General features: G+C 39.1%; 1 protein-coding gene across 2 annotated transcripts; it reads left to right on the plus strand.

Moving 5' to 3' along the window:
- The first annotated feature begins 109 nt into the window (after positions 1-109).
- Positions 110-21,137, plus strand: LOC123865571 (cilia- and flagella-associated protein 43). 2 transcript variants are annotated; one of them, XM_045906674.1, is made up of 32 exons: positions 110-284; positions 499-581; positions 1,302-1,465; positions 1,709-1,807; positions 2,195-2,357; positions 2,794-3,004; positions 3,713-3,841; positions 4,162-4,349; positions 4,914-5,016; positions 5,518-5,769; positions 7,235-7,370; positions 8,001-8,164; positions 8,994-9,147; positions 9,506-9,730; positions 9,971-10,182; positions 10,591-10,737; positions 11,157-11,320; positions 11,682-11,910; positions 12,273-12,393; positions 12,499-12,617; positions 13,132-13,299; positions 13,748-13,921; positions 14,417-14,544; positions 15,010-15,204; positions 15,745-15,870; positions 16,348-16,453; positions 17,096-17,254; positions 18,033-18,146; positions 18,324-18,467; positions 18,793-18,945; positions 19,310-19,446; positions 20,372-21,137. In XM_045906674.1, the coding sequence occupies exons 2-32, from the start codon at positions 517-519 to the stop codon at positions 20,511-20,513; spliced, it is 4,791 nt and encodes a 1,596-aa protein (XP_045762630.1). In that variant the 5' UTR covers positions 110-284; positions 499-516; the 3' UTR covers positions 20,514-21,137. The 2 variants fall into 2 exon arrangements, with proteins under 2 accessions (XP_045762630.1, XP_045762640.1); XM_045906684.1 differs by lacking the exon at positions 499-581 and having other exon boundaries at positions 111-284.
- Positions 21,138-21,696: the final 559 nt, after the last annotated feature.

The raw sequence follows: 21,696 nt of genomic DNA on the forward strand, positions 1-21,696 counted from the left end.
CGTAAAACGTAAAGTATGAATTCTATAGAGTAGAGATTAGGGATTTGATTAGCTTTATGGATTTGATGGGTTTAAAACCAACCATAGAGTATAATACTTCTTAATATCGGGGTTCACTGATCACTCCGGATGATTGTTCTATAAATGACTCTAATTTAGTAAATAAAATATAATGAGTAAAAATTATGGGTAGCTTTCATTCAGTGTAGTGTGCACAGAGTAACTACCTACTTTTTGTACACGTGAAAAGTGAAGATTCCAGAGATCAATGCATCACCCAAAAAGTATTTAATCACTACGTGACAATCCCCCATCACCGCTGACCTGACCGTTTGAATTTGTTGAAAGATGGTATCTGATGTCGGTTGCTATGCAACGTATTCTTCTCAAATTATTGTTTACTATGAATGGTATCAAAGAGATGAAATAAAAAACTGTGTTATTTAATTACAAGTTATTTGGTTTATTAAATAAAAGAAAGTTTTACGGTTTTCCAAGGGCCGTCTATACTTCGTAATGGCTGAAAGCACTGAAAATGTAGGTGATTTAGAAGAAGAGGACGCGTATGACCCTAAAGTAAGGTGGGTACCCACATGGCTTAAGTATGGGATGGGTATGAGTTTTGGTATGATTAAATCAATAAGACGTAGATACCTACCATTATATAAATTAGTTTCAAAACCATTTTCAAAAACTTCGGGAATCACACGTCTCAAATCAAAGGATCCGTCCTTGATTTCAGATTGATGATCCAAAAAGATCGAACCTGAACGAACCAATACAAATAGAACTTGGTTCTTGCTTGAGAAGCAAGTAAAGTAGAGAGAGTGGACGTAAAAGACTTAAAAAAACCTGTTCCTGTACTTGTGCTGTAAGACCTACCTACCTACCAAATTTCATGATTCTAGGTCAACGGGAACTATAGGTGTCTTGACAGACAAACAGACAGACAGACAACAAAATATTCCTATAAGGGTTCCGTTTTTCCTTTTGAGGTACGGAACCCTAGAAAAGTCTAATTTTTGCCTACATAATGGCATAGAATCGAAGATATTATTATGAATCTCCAGGCACATGAGTAGCTCCAGGCATGCATAGCTCATACAATTACTGTATTTTAAATTTTTAAAAGTGAAAACAAATTTGTATTGTGTGTGACATAGCGTAGTGACACAGAATAGGTACATAGATTAGATATTGGCGTGGGGTGTAGACACCTTTCGATACCTTCGAGCGTGCTTTATAAAATGGCCCTTTACCAGCGCATACTTGTAGAATAAATAACAAATTATTATTTTCAGGTGGGCGATTCCACAAAGGCTCGATTTCATGACATTCGTTGGTAGAGACGTGTTAGCGATCGCTCACGATATTTACATTATATTCCTTCACCTGAAAACTAAGACTGAATTGGTCTATGTTGCAAATGGTGAAAAAACTGGGGATGGAGTCGATGTTATTGCAGGTAGTTAGGCAGTAAAGCTAAAAAGAGATTTTTTAAGTAAAGTACACGGCAGGTTGGAATGAAAGGCCCGCGGCCCACACACCCGCACAGCCCCACGCTAACCCGATGTGGGCGAACGGGTGACGGGCATTCCCCTCCGCCTCATATCCCGATTGCCATCTCAACCTATCGCGCACTTTAATAAAGCGCGCGTTAATTTAATAGAAGTGTGATTTTAAGTCATGTTGATTTTATCTATTTTAGGACATAAATCTACATTTTTTGCATTCGCGGAAAAGACGAAAAATCCAAGAATTTTCATTGTCAACTATCCGTCATTTACCATCATGGCGGAATTGAAAGGTAAGTTCTCCTTACATAAATTAAAATTATAATCCCAGTTTCAATAACATTAAAGACGTGCAACCTAATGTGGTGCGATATAACGCTGTCTCGTTTTAACAGCTTTTTAAGTCACAGCTTAGTCAAAGTGCGCTGGTGAAGGAATCCTGCATGCCAAATAGTTCTCCATAATGTTCTTAAAGGTGTGTGAAGTGTGCCAATTTGGTCAGCGAGGAAGACTATGGCCGACCCTTCTCATTCTGAGAGGAGACTTTCTAGTGGGTTGGCGATGGGTAGATTACGATGACGACATAACAATTCGCGTTTACAACAAGCCTGTCTTACAGTGCAAGAGATTGTGAGAGAGAGCTCAGAAGTGGGATTTTAGTAAGCTATTCCTTTACTCAGATTTAGACGTCAACCGCTACAAAGGCCTGTGCATGATGGAGTCCGATCTAATCGCCGGATTCAGTGGGTTCCCTAACTACCTGATATCCGTGTGGAGCTGGCGCACCAACCAGCGCCTCCTGTCCATAGCCACGAACGTGGTGCGACGAGATCAAATCTACATGTAAGAAAGAAAATATTATTCCATTACAAGGATTATAAATTATTTAGCCCATTACACCTGATGGTTAAGTAATGGTGCAATTTTTTCGACATTTTGCATGATTAATTAAAACTATCAGGTAAGCATAAAAATGAAGGTACTCGGAATAATTATCTTAATTTGTAATTTCCAATCCCCGATTTTTCTACCTTTTTTAATTAAATTAAAAATAGTTTTCAATTTTTTTATTCCAATGATTTTGGGGCACTAAGTATTTTATATTATACAACTACTCCAAATTTCATGTCGACAGCTTTAATAGTTACTAAAATAATCGACTATGATAGACGGACGAACAGACGGACGTAGAAAGTCGTACCATAAGGGTTCCATTTTTACCATATTGGTACGGAACCCTAAAACAGACTAAGTAGGTACAGAAAAGTCAAATTTTTAGGGCAAGTCGTAGCCACATGCTAATATGCCAATGCTGGGGCGAAGGCCTGATTGTGTGGGAAGTGGCGCAGTGCTTCAAGCGTTGCCTGATGATGAAGCGCAGTAAGGAAGAGGTGCCCAGCGGGGAGGTCCCGGACCTCAAGCTGGTGGCCGTGTGCTGGAGCAACGAGGGGCAGCTGTATGCTATCGATGAAAAGGCTAATCTTTACAGTGTAAGTGGGAAATATTTTTAAACCCCCGACACAAAAAGAGGGGTGTTATAAGTTTGACGTGTGTATCAGTGTATCTGTCTGTGGCATCGTAGCTCCTAAACTAATGAACCGATTTTACTTTAGTTTTTTTTTTTTTTTGAAAGGTGGCTTGATCGAGAGTGTTCTTAGCTATTATCCAAGAAAGTTATCAGCTCTTTTCTAGTTATTGTCGGGGCCCGGGGGCGTTATGAATTTTTAACTATTTACACTTGTGTTAAATTTGTGGTGTGTGTTTTATATACCTTTGTGGTGCCAAGTTAGATTAAAGGTATTTTTTGTGCTTACATAATTACCTACTATACTCACTTACTACATCCATGGAAAGAAGTTAGTATACCTAGCGCTCTCTCTGTCACATAATCCCATACAAATGACAGAGAGAAAATCTAAGTGGACGTGAACCATTTTGAGACACCAATCAATCACAAACGAAACTATGTTTGCGAATTGAATTTCTGAAAAAAAAAAAAAACTGAAACAGTTTCAGTTTTCTTTCTAATTGGATTTCGGATGTTTTTTGAAAACTTGTTTATACAATACATACATATATGTGTTTCTCTTATATTATGTACGACTGATCGTATTCATAGGACATACCAAAAGAAATGTGGCATTATGTCATGAGGAAAAAAATTTAGGGCTATGCTTATTCACAACGTTTACTTTCAGTTGCTGTCTGATGGCATAGGTATGGTGACTAATTTGGAGTGGTCGGGCAATTTAAAGGGATCGCGGAAGCCTTGCATGTGTTCGTTTCATAGCGGCATTCTTATCTACGGTCCTGATAAACGAATTCGGGTGAGCACTTTTATCAAACTATACCCACGACTTCGTCCACGTACGAAACGTATGAAGCGATTTGTCTCCTCGTTTCTGATTCGTACGGCTAGGATATGGAACGCCTTTTCAACTCAACTTTGAATATAGGTAAGTAGTGTACCTTCAAATCAAAAGTGAATAGGCATAATCTTGGAGGATCTTATACCACTTGCCAGCAGGTCTGATTGCACTCAGGCGCTAGTCTGTATTTTTTTAAGTGAATAATTATCTCACTTCTGATGTATTTTATAAACATCTCATTAATTCTTTCATAAGGTGTAGGATTTATGTCTGTCCAGAGCCTGAAGAAGGCAGAGAGCAAGTGGGTAGTGGCGTGGCAGTACACGGCTGAGGATGATGTGATGCGGCTGGTGTGCAACTCGACGTCGGACGTGGCGGTCGTTTACACGGAGCGGGGCTTCGTGTACAAGCTGACCGGGGACACAGAGGACACTATCGACGTGCAGCTGTTCACTTTCAAACAGAGGTCAGTGGGACGGCCCCAAACCGGGTAACACAACATAAGGAGACCCATTTTACTACCGAACCGCAAGACGTCGGATGAGTTTCCATCCTTATATCTTCGACATTCCATCTACATGCAAAACGTTTTGCGTCATCATTCCTCACACGCATGGCAAAGGTTTGGAACTCTTCCGCGATCTGTGTTTTCTACCAATTACAATCCGAATATCTTTTAAACAAAAGTGAATAGGTATCTCGTTCCATTTTAGGCCACATCATCACTTTCCATCAAGTGTGATTGTGGTCAAGCGCTTGCCTATAACGAATTAAAAAAAAAAACCTAGGTGTCGGATATTCTCAAGCAAGTTTCTGGGAACGGCATAAGACCGTGTTCTAAGGAGTTCTCTGCAAAAGAGCTTTAAAAAATGTAGATGGATTTAAAAAGTAGCTACGTTGCAGCTTTTCGTAGGTTTAAAAATGTTTTAGCTATAGCTACACTGCTACGTGCAGCTACGACGTAGCCATGTTTAATAGATTAGATTTCAGGTAGATTTCGCAGATTTCAAAAAGTGTGAATTATTTTCAGAAATATAAAGAAGATTCAATTAATCGCACCGGACTACAAATACCTTGCAACAATGACTAGTACTGGTATTGTGTGCATTTACGAAGTCGAATCGGCAAAGTTGGTAAGATCATTGTAAAAATAAAACTGGCCAAGTGCGAGTCGGACTCGCGCACCGAGGGTTTCGTAGGTACTCGGGTATTTTTTTTTTGACATTTTGCACGATAAATTAAAAACTATTACGCACAAAAACAAAGAAAAATCTGTTTTAGAATGTACAAATAAAGCCCTTTTATATGATACCTACCCCCATTTGTATAGTTATCTTCCTTTGAAAATTGAAACACATTTTAATTTTTTTTAATGATGTAAGCACAAATTCACGGCTTTCGGATTTATTTCTTTACTTGTGCTATAAGACCTACCTTTTTGCCAAGTTTCACGATTCTAGGTCAACGGGAAGTACCCTATAGGTTTTCTTGACAGACACAACGGACGGACGGACGGATGGACGGACGGACAGACAGACCGACCGACAGACAGACAGACAACAAAGTGATCCTATAAGGGTTCCATTTTTCCTTTTGAGATACGGAACCCTAAAAATATATCACTCAACCATCAGGTACTTCATAAATACGTGAGCGGAGACGACCTCTCATTCGAAGCCAGTCCAATAGATCCTCTGCTCGTCATCTTCGGCGAAGTGGGCAGCAACTATGGCATGGGTCTATTCACCTTCAAGCCAGAGGAGGGCTTGAAGAAGGTCGGTCGCATGTGTCTGACCACACAGATCGTCTCTAAGGTTGTGTTCTCACCAACTGGCAGAGAGATGGTCGCTGCTGCTATGTCTGCTGGTCATATTTTTATCTTTCAAGTGAGTACATTGAAATATAGCTAGCTAAGTATGCGACCTAAATAAGCTGTGATAGCCTAGTGGAAGGTTAGAACGTCCGGTTCCTAATCGGAAGTCGGGAGTTCAATCCCGGGCACGCACCTTCAACTTTTCAGTTATGTGCGTTTTAAGCAATTAAATATACCTACCACTTGCTTTAACGGTGAAGGAAAACATCGTAAGGAAACCTGCATGCCTGAGAAAAAATGAAAAATGAAAAATATTTTATTAACAAAATATAGTCTTATACAATAATTTCCCTGTGTCTGGTGGTACCCACACTAGGTAATCCTGTGTCGTGGGTACCTAACTAGTTTGCGTTGACAATATTCCGTTTACAATTTTATTTGACACTCGGTTAAATTAAAGCTAACAGTATAACGTATATAACGTATATGTATATATTAAGTATAACTATAAATATTAAGTATGGAGAGTTCTCCATGTTCTCAAAGGTGTGTGAAGTCTGCCAATCCACATTGGGCCAGCGTGGCAGACTATGGCCTAAACCCTTCTCACTCTGAAAAGAGACCCGACAATGGGTTAATCATGATAAGTATGCGACAGGTTGAGATGGCAATCGGCGTATGAGTCGGGGAGGGTCGGCCGCACACCCGCACGTCACGGCTGTGCGGGTGTGCGTGGCGTTCCCACGTCGATTGCCATCGCGACCTGTCGCGTACTATATTTACTTAAATATATTCTAGTTCATTTCTTATCCTCACGAATTTACATAGGTATATTATTTAGGAACAAATTAAAACAATTGCATTGAACATTTTTTTTAAACAATGCCAACCCAAGTATTTACCAAAATGCTGTACGTAAACATGTTTTAAACTAATAACAAGTGTAAATTAAAAATTTTCAACACCCCCGACAAATCATTTTCAAATAAATAATTATGTATATCTAGGCAACGTCCATCTTGACAGCTTGACATTTGTCAATTGACACTTGAATATTATGAACCTAAGGGTTATCTAACCTTCTTTTCTACAAGAAAACTAGAAAATAGCTGATAACTTTTAAACGGCTGAACCAATTTTTTTGGATTATGGCTAAGAACACTCTCGATCAAGCCACCTTTCAAACAAAAAAAAGTAAATTAAAATCGGTTCATTCGTTTAGGCGCTACGATGCCACAGACAGATACACAGATACACAGACACACAGATACACAGATACACACGTCAAACTTATAACACCCCTCTTTTTGGGTCGGGGGTTAAAAACAGTTTTAAATAAAACAGATTTATTTCGTGCCTGGTTCTGACATAATCTTCAAATTGCTTAAAACGCACAACACTCGGAAAAGATCTGAAAAGTTCCTGAACACTCAATAATTAATTAATAATTATAAGAAGCCGACATCTCATCTCTACACCACTTAACTGACCGCCTCATTATCGCTTTTTAGTGGGCATTATCACGTTTTGTCCTACAGATAACGGAAGATTACAAGTTGAATTTGGTAAGATACACGGAGCTGGGTCGCGGACTGGCGGATTGCTTCCTCATGCGAGTGGGCGACGCCATGCGCGTCTTCAGCCTCGTGCTGTTCTCTGACAAGTACGCCATCGGTACGTGGAGTGAGCTCCAGTAGCCTAGCAAATATTAGTCTGGACTTCGTCTGTGTTGGTGTTAGCTGGCGGGCGTGTTCTGCCTTTTTGGAGTTTTTTTTTGTTAAAACTGACTGGAAAGCGCTCTAAGGGGGTGCCGTGCGTGTGTCGGCGAGCGTCGTCACAGACGGGGTCCATACTTGTATAGTTTAACTAACTTGTTACAAATAACTACAAACTTGACATTGGCTAATCTTTGTAAAGCCAGACAAGAGAGAAATAAAAAAAAAAAAGTTATTAGTCACTTATTACAGCTAACGGGGGATAAGATACACGGAGCTGGGCAGCGGGCTAACGGACTGCCATCTCATGGGTGACGTGTGAGCAATTCAGCTTGTGCAGCGCTGTGGCCTAAAATTTAATAAACGCCTCTCTTCCATCGTATAAACTCGCCTTTCTTGTTTCTTTATCTCTTAAATGACACAAGTATCAAGGGGTGCGCTGTCGTAGGTATATTCCAGATTTTTTGGATGATCCCGGCCTGGTTCTAGTTTTAATCTAAGGCTGGTTATACTCAAATATGTAGAGTACAGAGAATGCAGGTACAGAGTTAATGAGTCTTAGAATAACAAACCGTGAATTGGTTGACAGGTGAACGCATAATATGCATAAACGCGGAGTCCGGCAAAGACAACAAGTTCGCTGGCAAGATGGCGGGCCCTTACTCCAAACTTGTCCCGCTGAGCACGAGAGACGTGGCGGCCGCGGTGCCACACATCTCGTCGCAGCTTCACGTGCTCAAACTCTCCGGCGAAGTGAGTTGTCAGATTCTTACTAGTAGCAGGACATGCATACACAAATGTAATCATTCAAAAGAACATAGGTACAGTGTGTTTTTTAACTGGGACAGTACGTATGGGGAAAACCAAAACCATAGGAAATATAGGGAACTCACGCTTGACCGAAAAAATCGACTATACAAAAATAGTTTTCACAAAAAATTGCTGAAGTGTCCTAAGACAGTTTACCTGTACCTCCTATGGTTTTTGATTTCCCCATACTGTCCCAGTTAAAAAAAACACTAGGTATTATAATCTGTAGAATCCACGCAGTCACAAAACGTGAAAAATTTCTAGTAAGTAGTAACAGTTTTTTGTTTGTTTGTTGTCATGAGATGGATTGTAACAATCGTTTAAAATTCTGTAACCCAACCCTACATGTACAGTTTGTGGCATAAGAATAGTGTGCATTTACCGTCAAGACTACCAGGCCCCCAGTGTGAGGGGGCCTCGGATATAGTTCAGTCATATTTCAAAATGATTTTGAACATATAATATGAAACATTATATTTTATACTGAGAAACTCTGTTCATGTTTAACGTTTCATTAAAATCAAAATAATCCTGGAAACATAACATTGGAATTTGAATACATTATGCATTTAAGTATGTATGGTCGGCTTCAGAATTCGAGTAGCAATTCTGTGAAACTATTGCATCGAAAACCTCTCGCACTTACGACCTTCCATAAGCACGCCACACACACCTAACGCATGTACCTACTTAACCGTGTCACGCGAATATGATCATTATGGTGCTAAACGACTTACGGCCTTTGAATGTACCTTTGTATCGTATTTTACAGAAAGGTGTAACGGTGTCTGTGAAAATGGCGCCACCCGTGGAGACAGGGCATCACCTAAAACAATTCACTGTTTCGTACAACTCTGCAGCCCTTATCACATATGGCGCTGACGGCACTGTCATATTACGAACTCCGGATTGCCCTGACGAATATGGTAAAACGCAATGATTATAATCTCTTTGGAATATTGGAAAAACTCACGCTGATATATTGAAAACGTAGGTAGTTTAAAAAATCAAGCTTCCGTTTATTTACTTAAAATTCAATTAATATTCAAACATTAGGATAGTTAGTTTAAAACCAATAATGAAAGAAAATACTTAATAATAATTTGCTCAGATTTTTGATAATTTCTTCAACTTCAAGCAGGAGCTATGCTTTTTACTTGCTTTAAAATATATTTAACTATCCGAAATATTATTAAAATCAATAATTAATTTTCGTCAATGAGATCTTTCCCAACTGGATGATAATAAATAACAATTTTTTTAGTAAACCTTTTTATTTTACAGAACTACAGCTGATCGTCTCACATCGCTACGAATTAGGTGTCAAACAAGCGGTTATTGATACGGGAACCAATTTCATCGTACATCTTGCTGAAAATAAGACCATGGCAGTTCATTACCTGCTCAGAGACCACGAGTATGAAATCCAAGAGCTTCGTCATACGCCACCAGACTTGAGCATGTTTGATGAAGAAACTAATACCATAAACTTGTTCTACGAAAACGCGAGTAAGGGTTTACATGACTGTACAAAAAAAGAAGAGTATTTATAATATTTTCAGAATTCATATTTGTATGTATGTATGTCAGTTCCTTTGTTCCACTATAACTAGATTAGAGATTTAGATTATGATGGGGTATCGTTAGAATTCTTACATCGCCCTAAGAGACAGTGGCTTTAAATATGAAAAAAGTGAATAATTCAGAATATTCGTATTTTAAAAAAAAAAACTAAATGTTTATTTTTAGAAAACTACTTAGACCTCCAAGAGGATAAAAAGGTAAAAGAAGAAGCGATGGACTACAAGAAGCAACGCGAGGACGTGGTGCGCACATTCGAATCTATTCAGTCGCGAATGGTGGCTCTTCTGGAGGAGAACCTGGCTGAGAGACCTTTACACCAGCTGTCTTTGTCAGAGTTTAACCTGCATCTGGAGCATAAGAAGGAACGAATTAAACAGGTAGATAAAATCTAGGCAATCGTTAGTTTCTCAAACTTCACGATAATCGATAGAATTTTCGCATTTAATGAATATAAGTACCTACCTAAGTATTTAAACATTCATTAAATTTCTTTACAAGGAGTTAGTCGGTAGTCGGTATTAGTAAAGAATTTCTTTGCTATATTGATGGTTATCTTACTGGAATTGGATTCCAATATTCTAGAAGCCCATGTTCCTTGAATATTTAACAGAGATAATTTCACAGTTTCAGTTTCAGTATTTCGAGGTAGATTTACTAAATAATTTAATAATTGTAAAACATTGTTTGAGATCTAATAGGTACTATTTTTATTCCTAAGATTTCCGTTGACTTTTTTCATAATCTATTTGTTAATCTACACTTTGTCCCAATGCATTTGTATTCAGGCAGAAAAAGAACGAGAGGCAATCCGCTTAGAGACGGAAGCGCGTATCAGAGCTCAAGACCAAGTGACTGCCTGGATTAAACGGCAATGTTGGGACACCATGCTCTCTCCACGCATCAAGCTGTTCGCTATATTCAGTCATTATCAGGTAACACGAATCTGATTAAATATAAAAGTCTGTTATTGGTGACACTGACGACTAGTATCTACGAACGCTGAAATATAAGAACCTGAACCCAAAATACTTATCTTTAAAAAACTTTTAAGACCTCCCCGATATAAGATAAGAGGATAAAATATTACTAGGTAGATACCTACGTGTTTAGAATGTGACAAGATTACATTGCTTGTAAATAAATAATTCTACAAATTTCTAATTCAAATTTCTAATCTAATTGATTTAATATTTTGGAGTAAGTTTTCCTCTATACATCTATGGCTATAAACTCTAAAATTCGCAATTGTGACTTGTAGTTTCTTCTATATCCTATATAGTAACGCCTGCTTCTATGCAACAGCTTCATTTATAATTAATGTGAGTTCATATTCTAAAGTTTGATGGAGCAGGTAGAAAACTACGCAGTACTGCCGACTCAGCGTGATAATTGGCCGGAGCTGCAACAGATCGAAGCGCTTCGTAGTGTGGAAATGGAAAACGATGATGACCTGTTTCGGCCCTGGGAAGAGCCGCGTGAGAAGTTGAGTTTGGAAGAGATGAATGTACAGTCACAGTGAGTTTATCCATAGGATTTATCATAATTGTTTTGAATTTTATCAACTCATGAAAGTCTAGGCTTGGTATGAATTTTATTATATGCAGGAAAACAATAGTAATTTTTTTATAATTTCTACCCCATATTATTAGATTCTCAACAAATTTTTTAACTGAAATCAATTAAAATTTCAACTAAGAAACGATTATCAAATTGCTGAATAATATTTAACTGCAGAATAAATTAAATTTATTTTCATTTTTTATAATGGAGATCTCTCAAAATATCAAGTTTTGTCAATTAAGTATGCTGTATGCTTAGTGGGTTTGGTAATTAAAAAATTAGCTCTTAAGACTGATTTTGTTCTATGTTGGAGTAGATTACGACCAGCATCATCAATATCGGTACGTGAAGTGCGTAAAAGTATAGAGAGCCAGCGCTTCTCCATCGTGCTGACTCCGGCTGAGGCTTCGGAACAAACGGTAGCAGAACCGTATGTGCTCTCCGGCTCAAACGCGCACCACTTCATCGATATTCCTACCTTCATGATCCCGCAGACTTTGGCCTTTAGCTTTCTACAGATGAACTGGTTGCAGCATATAATCAAGGTTCCTAAATTAAATTACTAAATTCTTTTATTGATATTTATATATTACTTAGCATTCATATAGCATTATTTTTTGATTAAAGATATTTCCAAACCATTTTTAATAAAACATGTCAGTTCAAGTTAGTGAACTGCATTTTCAATTGTAAAATTTGACTTTGTATACCTATTTAATAACATGGTATTAATATTATGATGAATAGATATGGTCTCTCATTTCAGTTAAAAATATTAATCTATTCAAAAATCGTAAGTGCTTTGGGCCCCTAGTCTGAGGGTGCCCGGAGGCCTTATCACATTTCGCTTACTCTATTTAAAAATAATACTACTTACTGTGATAAAATTGCAACTGTAATATTACAGCTTAACGCTCAAAACATGCGCCTCTGGTTCAATAAACAGTTCGACGATTTGATGAACCAGAAAAAACGTGAGGTCGGTCTAGTGGAGGACCGCAACGCCCGCCTCCGCTTTATTATTGACGGTTAATATTCATAATTTTTTCTCTAACCTTATTTACCGCACCTAAATTACTTAATTGATAAAATAATTATCTATTTGCTTGTTCTAAAATAATTTAAAACTGCAGAACTTAACAAGCTGTCAGACTTGCGCGGAAGTTTCCATCATCTGTCCATCCACATACAAGATCCTGAATGGGCACAAGAAGAGCAACCACACAGACTTATAAAAGTCGATCCTGAAGAGGTAATTATAAAACATACAACTAAACCAATAAAATACTACAAAAAGATTTTTGTACAGTTTACGTTTTTATATTTATTTTTGTTAATCCTTACATTAAATTTAAATTATATAATATTCAGACATGCAAAACTATTCAGTTAATTCAAGCTAGATTTTTGAGGTTGTGTTTAAAACAAGATAGATTTCTAGATGCAGTTTTGGCAAATTGTTGAAATGTATTACAGTAAAAAATCTACGGATTTCATATTTTTTTGAGTAACTAAATGCATTCTCAACTTCGCTTCAGTATCAAAATAATGAAAACAAAACATTATACTGATCTAAAGAGAAACAACCTTTATAAAACTGTGATCTTCAACTAATTTACTAAAAGTACACATTGAGAAAATAAAACTTATTTTCGTGATCACTTAATTAATGTGAATACCTAGTTTCTCCTTTCACCAAAAGTTGCCTGGTAGAGATTGCCCTGAGCAATAAGGCCGCCTTTGCATACAGTTGTTTTGGTTCCCAGTGCAGCATAGAGCCGTACATCAGCCCGAGCCAGGTGGTGATTCCGCCACCGGAGCCGCAGCCCAAGGACGACTTCCGCGAGCGAGCACTCATGTACATGATGGATGGAGTGCTCGAGAAGCTGTGGCACGAGGAGATCAAGAAGCCCATTCCAATGCCGCAATGCATGGTGCGTAGCAGACTGTGCCGCATTTTATTCGTAGCACAACACACACACACACACACATTCGTCACAACGGCAATAGGTGCAATACGGGATAAAATAGGCTGCCCAATTACCTACAAAGCACTTGGTAGCTGTGGCCACCGGGCGACCAGAGTTGCTACGGTAGGCTACTTTATTTACTTTGTACTAACATTACTAACATAATTATTAGGAATTATTGTTACTAACATACTAACTTTTTATATGGACTTATCTGTATACCATACATAATATGATAATATGGTCTGAAATAAAATCGTATTTATTTATGCTATTAGCTATAATATAGTTTGATGAACATCTATGAGGTATATGCCAAAATTGATGGGGCTCCCTCGGATTGGGGGCCTCGAGTGTGCAACGTGCTTAAAACGACGGCCTTCAAACCTATTACAGAGCTGCTAATTTTCAGTTGGAAAAAGACCCCGAACACTTCAACGAGGACGATCTACGCCTCGTGTTCGAGTACGAAGCTAAGGTCGCGTTCAGGAACGAAGAACGCGACAAGTACAGGAAAATGTTGCACGCCGAGTACGCCAAGCTGTCGCAGGTCCTCAACGAGGGGGTAGTGAAGTTTAATCAAAAGGTAAATTGTTGCCGAGTATAAGATGTTCTATAGGTAAATAAATAAATACATAATAAATAAAAAAAAATTTATGCAATTGAACTTTTACAAGTACTTTTGCACCCAGCACACCGAATTCCATTCGGAATGCCTTTCCTACCGAGAAGAACCAGCAAGAAACTCGGCGGTTGCTCTTTTCAAAAATTTCAATTATGTCAATACTATGCCATGTATAAAATTAAGTCCTGCGCATTGCTAGAGCGAGCTGCAGGTCAAACCCATGCTCTTTTATCATTTACATAATTTTCAAGTGTATAATTTATGCTTTTTCAGGAGTGTTTTAAACTTGTGTTTAAAGGCAAGTCCAAAATTGATTGTGGAATTATGTTATAAAAGATTATAGCCATTCCCACAAATGACTTTTTTGGACCTTCCTTTAGAAGGCGGAGCTATTTCACGAGACCCGTTCTCAGTAGTGAGCCGGCGATTTGCTGATAATGATGATTTTGTTTTAAGGTAAAGGAAATGTGGCTGACAAAGCTAAAAGTGGATTCCGTAATAGGACAGGAGAATCTCACGCTCATGCGCTTCCGTAGAACCAATCTAGACCGCGTCGAAATGGCCGAGAAACTGGAAGCTATGCGGTGAGCAACAAAGATCAAAATTAACTTTTTTGGGTTCGTACCCGAACGCAGCGAACTGGGACCCTCCTAAGCGTCCGCTATCCATCCATTTGTGTGACTGTCGTCAGCGCGCTGTATCTCATAAACCGTAACAGATGGAGAATTGAAGTTTTCAAGAATGTGTATTTCTATTGCCGCTATAACTAATAAAATAATTAATTAATACAAAACAAAATGGCTAATTTCAAAGTATCTATTCACACGTAAAAAGCGTTGACGTGTGAGCATAATACTTGGGAATACATGTTTTCAATTAGAACGCTTTTTTAACGAACTTTAAAAAAGCTCTCGTGTAAATGAGGCATTAATATGCGATTCTACACACACTAATTGACCCGATTTTTATCAAAAACAGCATATTTATTACTCACTAGTAGATTTTTGAAACATGTTTAAAGACAGGTCTAAAATGCGATTGTTTTACAGGAAAGACATAAAGCGATACGAGGATGAGCTGGAAGTCCTGCAGCATGAGATCCACGTGATCCAAGAGCAGTTCGACGAGTGCCAGGCCACGTACGAGAGCCTGGCGACTAAGGACAAGTACCTCGACCGCACCTTCAAGAACCCCTTCGCTGATCTCTCACCCATCATTGTTGACCAGTGCTACAAGTTTTTCAAGTAAGTTCTTTTGTTCATATCTATTTACTTTTTTCTGTAAGCTGTAAGTTTTCCTTGTAAAATAAAATAAAATAAGTTTTCTTAAGAGCTTGTTATTCGAATCAACTAAGTATGATTTGAAATGGTTTGAGAACCTAGCGACCAAAGACAAATACCTCGACCGCATCTTCCCTTCGCTGACTTTTCGTATTGTTGATCAGTGCTACAAGTTTATCAATTAAATCCACACATTCCTGCTTATATTATAAAAAGAAAGTCCTGGCAAATTAACTTACTGACACTGACTTAACAACTTCCAGCCGAAACCATTAGTCTTAGAAAGCTGAAATTTTGCATAAAGCTTCCGATAAAGACAAGGAAAAAGGCCAGATTTTTCAAAATCCGTAGACGGCCACTGGTACTTGGTAGTCAATATATCTTCCTAACATATTCTTTTTTAATTTATAGACACTTGCCTATGTATTTTATTAGAAAAAATAAAATTCTGACCACATTTTTACTTACCTACACACTTATTTATTACCTATTTTTTTCTGGCAGAAAACGGCCGAAGTGGCATCAACGAGCAACGATGATCCCAGTGGTTCTGTACGATCTAGCCAACGCTATACTGACAGGTGTTAGACCGCCACTGCTACACGCCGACTGCGTAGATTATTTTAAGGGGTGAGTAAACGTAGTAAAAAAAACCGGTCAAGTGAAGTGAGTAGAACTCGCGCAACAAGGGTTCCGTACTCGGGTATTTTTTTCGACATTTTGCACGATAAAACAAAAACTATTATGCGTAAAAATAAATAAAAATCTGTTTTAAAATGTACACGTAAAGCCCTTTCATATGATACCCCACTTGGTATAGCTTTCTGATTTTGAAAATTGAAACACATTTTAAATTTTCTTTAAATTATGTAACCAAAAATTCACGGTTTTCGGATTTATTCCTTTACTTGTGCTATAAGACCTACCTACCTGCCAAATTTCATGATTCTAGGTCAACGGAAAGTACCCTATAGGTTTTCTTGACAGACAGACAGACAGATAGCCAGACTAAACTAGTCGGGTTGCGACCGCGTCGACTAAATACGTGAGTATAGGCTTTACATTCTATACTTATAATAACAACAATTTATTCGGTTTGTTTGTCAGTGTCGAGCAACTGGACCAGATCAGCAACATGCCTCCGGTAATGGACGAAGGACTCTGGGCTACTATGTGCAAAATGCGACGCGCTAAAATCGAAAATGAAATACGAGTAAGGGCTGCATTGCTGACATTCGTATGGGAATACATAATAACCGGGAGAAGGGAATACTACCGCCTACGGGAGAACACAGTGGTTATGTCGGACTCCTACCAACATTACGTGCCCCAAAATTAGATGCATACCGGAACTACAGCACGCCAACCAACCCGAGGACCACACGAGCCATATGCTAACTTCTCTCCATGGATAGAGTACCTGTACCTACGTACTGTCTCGCATGCAGCCGCAAAATTTAGGACAATATTAGATTTGATAAATTAAATAGCTTGTGTGGCATAATTGTAGCAGCCCACATCATTTGATTGGGACTGTTAAACAATGTTGGTCCAAAAATGTCTGTCTAAAATAAACGATTTCTTACGAATTATTTTAGAGTCTTCCATGCCCGCTGTTAGTTTTAAGCTTGTAATTTCGTCCGCATGGATTTACGGTTTTCAAAATCCTCCAGAAACTGTTTTTCGTGATAAAAAAACATCAGAAAAGAATATCTGAGTGAGGTGATTTGGCTGAACTCGTTCATCTTAAAAAAAATTGAAGGCAAATAATCAACCAGGTAGTATTCACCCCGTCAAGTTGGTTAATTTTTGATACGGCCATGATCCCAATTATTACCTATTATTTGGTATCTAGATGCGCGCAGTGGGCCAGGAGGTGTCGTACGTGGAGGCGGGCGGCGCGGCGTGGCGCGCGGCGGCGGCGGCGCGCCGGCAGCGCCTGCACGTCACCCACGACCACATCCTGCACCATCGCCACACGGTGGAGCTAGCCGCAAGGAACAAGACCATACAGGTAACCAACCTAAAGTCGCATACTACTTCGGACATGTCTCTGGGCGTGAGAGTGATTCCATTGAGCGTCTTGTAGTGCAGGGCAAGGTGACGGGTACCAGAGGGCGAGGAAGGTCGCCTACGCGATGGACCGACCAAATTGAGTCCACTATGGGTGGTGCCGTGCACGAGTGTACCAGGCTATCAGCCAGCAGAGAGAAGTGGCGAATGCTCGTGAGGCGTATAACATCCCAGAAACGCCATTTTGTGATGGCCACGACCACTCTGCCAAGAGTGTCTACGACAAAGAAGAAGAGACCTTGCTGCGTCTTGCATCTTCGTGTAGAATTTATAGCCATGCCAAATCTATTATGTTAGAATTTAGATTGTTGCTTAGAAGCCATCTCTACTGACGACAGAATCGCAGCGAAATACTACAGCGATACTTCGCTGACGATAGTAGATCGGACTCATTGCGATCTTCCCTCATCCGTGAAGATGACACCTTAATGCCCCCCTTAAGACCGTTTTCTCACTCTAATAAATGATTTCAATTCGTTTTTCGAGCTAACTCCACACTTTAAATCCGGAAGCCCTAAATATAGATTTACCGCGATTTTCAGCTCGCTGGTAAAACTCGCTGGTGGGTCACTGCAAGAGCGTGGTTTCTAGAACCAACGAGCCACGTGTAAAACCGTTATAATCTTTAACGCAAGCTTTGAGTCGCCAATTATTATCAATCAAAGAATTGACACAGAAATATCATTTGCATGACAATTTTCAACATTTTATGCTCACAGTTAGTGCTCCCGGCGGGACAAGTGGAAATAATAACAACAGGCCACATGAATGATTTTGAAGATGCCACTCTCATTCCTCGCGCAGAGATTGAAAAAGTCAATCAAGTAATACTGGTAAGTTCAGAGCAATATTTTGATGGTTGAGAGTAGGTATATTTTGACTGTTCATTTTCTTTGGCATCACAACAGTTATGACGACCCTACAATTTTTGAATTGGTATCCACATATTTCCGAGGGAAAAAATACTTTTATCCCCTTTTTTACGTCTAAATGATTATGTTCTCTTATAGCGCGTAGGCGAACAGAAGCTTCGTATGATGAGGAAGCAGGTAGAGTTCCGCAAGGGAATATTGTCCAAGGAGTGGGAGCACGCGCAGATGAAGATGAAGCTGCGGCACATGGAGCAAGAGCTCCAGTCCTACCAGAGACTCAAGGTGAGTGAGAGACGGTGAAGCTACTGGACGCTACGTATGATGAGGAAATATTATGTGGCCTAAAACAAGTCAAAACAAGCAAGCAACTCTGGTTTTTGGTCAATTAGGATAGTGAGCTTTCACGCTTCTATAATTATTATCATACAATATTCATGCCATATTGCAGATTATTAGCACGAAGCAGACTGTGGTGTTTAACTTAACTTTGAGCAGAAAAGGAGATGAATATGCGAATCCTGTCATCATAAGAGTTTTCTTGGTTTACCAATAAGATTGTTCGTGCTTTCTTAAAATTCTTGAGTTAGTTACTTATTTTGTCTTTTAGATCCCCAAAGAACTGCAAAGCTACTTGAAGAATAAAGAGCTGGGTTACACGGATGAACAGGAGTACGCTAAAATGGAGAAAGAGATGGAAGCCTCCAAGGTGTCTGTCAATAAGCTATTGAATGACCAAATAAAAAAGGTTGAGGAAGTTGAGGTTAGAATATTATGTAGGCATTTTTTTTTTCCTCTCTCGTCTGGCTTCACAAAGACTAGCCAATGTCAAGTTTGTAGTTATTTGTAACAAGTTATCTAAACCATACAAGTATGGACCCCGTTGCGCCGGCGCTCGCCGACACACACACAGCACCCCCTTAGAGCGCTTTCCAGTCAGTTTTAACAAAAAAAAAACACTCCAAAAGGCAGAGCACGCCCGCCAGCTAACACCAACACAGACGAAGTCCCGTAGGCGTTATAATATTATGTTCTTTGATATACTTATATTATTTAATCTGTGGTTCTACCATCTTCTCGTTTTTAAAATATTAAGTAATACTTGGGTGATCATTTCAACGTTTTAGTTGAAAATAAATGCACTGGAAATCCAAGCGCAAGAACTGGAGAAGCTGATAGTATCCCTCAACGTCAAAGTGTCAGAGAAGAGGCTGAATGAGGATCCACTTGAACCCATCCGCATTCGACGGGTGTTCAAAAAGCGGTAAGATATATTAATTATTATAGTACAACCACTTTTACTAGGTACATCTTCTTAGAAATCTTTTTGTGAATGGCGCGAAAACTCAACCAATCATTATAGCACGCGTCGCACTTGTCGCATTGGTTGTTGCCTACGCGCCATATTTTGTACGCACGAATTATGAGGAAGATAACAAGAGTTTATGTTGTTCTTGTTGTTTAAGCCAACACTCTTTTAATTTTTCTACCCGACTGCGGCAAAGCCAAAAGCCATAAGGGTTTAAATGATTTTAGCAGTCTATTGTATGTATGTATGTATGTATGTATGTATGTGGGTGTATATGTTTATATACAGTTTCTGTGTGTTCCACTGTAGCGCCCAAACCACTGGGCCGATTTTGATGAAAGAGCTGTCAATCGATTCGTCGTAAAGGTCCGGGTGACATGGGCTACATATTTATACGAAAAAAAATTGACCTACCGGATGTTACATGAAAAAAGTGGGGGTCTCCAAATTATTTTTTTTGCTATTGTATCGAGTGGGATGTCAAATGAAAGAGGAGAAAATTCTGAGTTCATAAATATAAATCTACTACAACATTAAAATATTATACCAAGCGACAGAAAAACAATTTTACTATTAGGTAATATTTCAGCGTTTATTATGACGATCGCAGTACGGTTTTAGTTTTTAACTTTATCTTGTTACGTTTGAAATTGTCAGTATTGAAATATTAAAACTTTTTTGGTTGGGTTTGAATGATGGCAGTCGACGGCGTTGTGGTAGACGTCTTTATTCAGTCGAGGCTTATATGATCGACTCTTTATAAACTAATTATATCGAAATCTTACAAGCTATTGTTTTAATAATATTTCTTAATCTAACCTAAATAATTTTGTATCGCCTTTTGTTCAAATTCAACGCGTAAGCAACCTACATATTACAGTATGGAGACGCTGGTGACACGCAGTCAGCTGATCCGCCAGGTGCAAGCCAACCACACCAGCATCGTGATGCTGCAGACTGAGCTGGAGCTGTTACGGCTCAAGACGTATCCTACACTCGCTTCCTTCCGCACTATCGTATAAATTAGATCTCGTCCAGAAGGTGCGAATTGAGACGATGCTTGTCGTATTTCAATTTCGCGCGCTGCTTGTGAACACGATGTATTGACATTTGACGCCCAGTGCCTTGCCAACGCGCGTCAATTCGCGCGAAACGATTCATATAGAAAGTCGTATCGTCCCGACAAATCTGCCGAAATTACGTCACCAAAACTTCGGCTAATACGCTCACAATGTTTTAAGTTAGTTACCGTGGTTGTTACCGTTCTACTGCGTATTAAACTGTAAGAAGAAATAAAAACCAATAATGCCATTTATCTGTTTTATTTTATAAAGAAACATGTACATGTTACAGATAAAATACTTCGAAATGCTGACTGGCTAAGTAGAACCAGCTAATACAATTAATGAGATCCTAAAGCTTTTAATGTCAGATTTTATCTGATAACTATAGGTACTTATAACCACAGGACCTATAACGTTTGAGCGTTTTAACTTTTAGAGCTAGCGCACACTACGGTCTGTAGGTTTTTCTGCAAAATCTGTGAATTATATAGGATCGCGTGCACTCCGGAATTAATTCCGCACGGGATTCTCATGATCAACCCATTTCCGCCCCACTACTGAGTACGGGTCTCCTCTCAGAATGAGAAGGGTTTAGGCCATAGTCTGCCACGCTGGCCCAATGCGGATTGGCAGACTTCACACACCTTTGAGAACATGGAGAACTCTCAGGCATGCAGGTTTCCTCACGATGTTTTCCTTCACCGTTAAAGCAAGTGATATTTAATTGGTTAAAACGCACATAACTGAAAAGTTAGTGGTGCGTGCCCGGGATCGAACCCCCGACCTATCCCGACCCACGGGATTCTGATTGCTAAAATTCTTTACGGACTTTTAAACGCATCGCAACTCGCCGCACCGTAGTGCGCGCTCTCCCTAAGGGTCGCTTCATACGAAATATTCCAAAAAAATGTTACGGGCTGAAATGTGCTGAAAAATTTCTAACTCAACATGTACCTTGGTTTACATTCTAATAATAATTCTGAGTAAATTGTTCTATGTACTGAAAACAACAACCCGATATTGAGCCTACCTAAAATTAATAGGCAATTTTGAAAATGGTAGGTAAAGCTTTCGGTCAAAAAGGCTTTTGTCTAAAGCATTTTACACATCGAAGTCGCCGACTCTGCGGTGGCCTATACCA

The sequence above is a fragment of the Maniola jurtina genome, chromosome 1 (genome assembly GCF_905333055.1).
Source record: "Maniola jurtina chromosome 1, ilManJurt1.1, whole genome shotgun sequence".
Classification (NCBI taxonomy): Eukaryota; Metazoa; Arthropoda; class Insecta; order Lepidoptera; family Nymphalidae; genus Maniola; species Maniola jurtina.

What these genes read in the sequence shown, in the direction of transcription:
- LOC123865571 (XM_045906674.1), top strand. Translation starts at nt 517, where the DNA reads ATGGCTGAAAGCACTGAAAATGTAGGTGATTTAGAAGAAGAGGACGCG. An exon ending in AAAAGGCTAATCTTTACAGT is followed by an intron (nt 3,005 to 3,712) that starts GTAAGTGGGAAA and finishes GTTTACTTTCAG; the next exon opens with TTGCTGTCTGATGGCATAGG. An exon ending in AGTCCTACCAGAGACTCAAG is followed by an intron (nt 18,468 to 18,792) that starts GTGAGTGAGAGA and finishes TTTGTCTTTTAG; the next exon opens with ATCCCCAAAGAACTGCAAAG.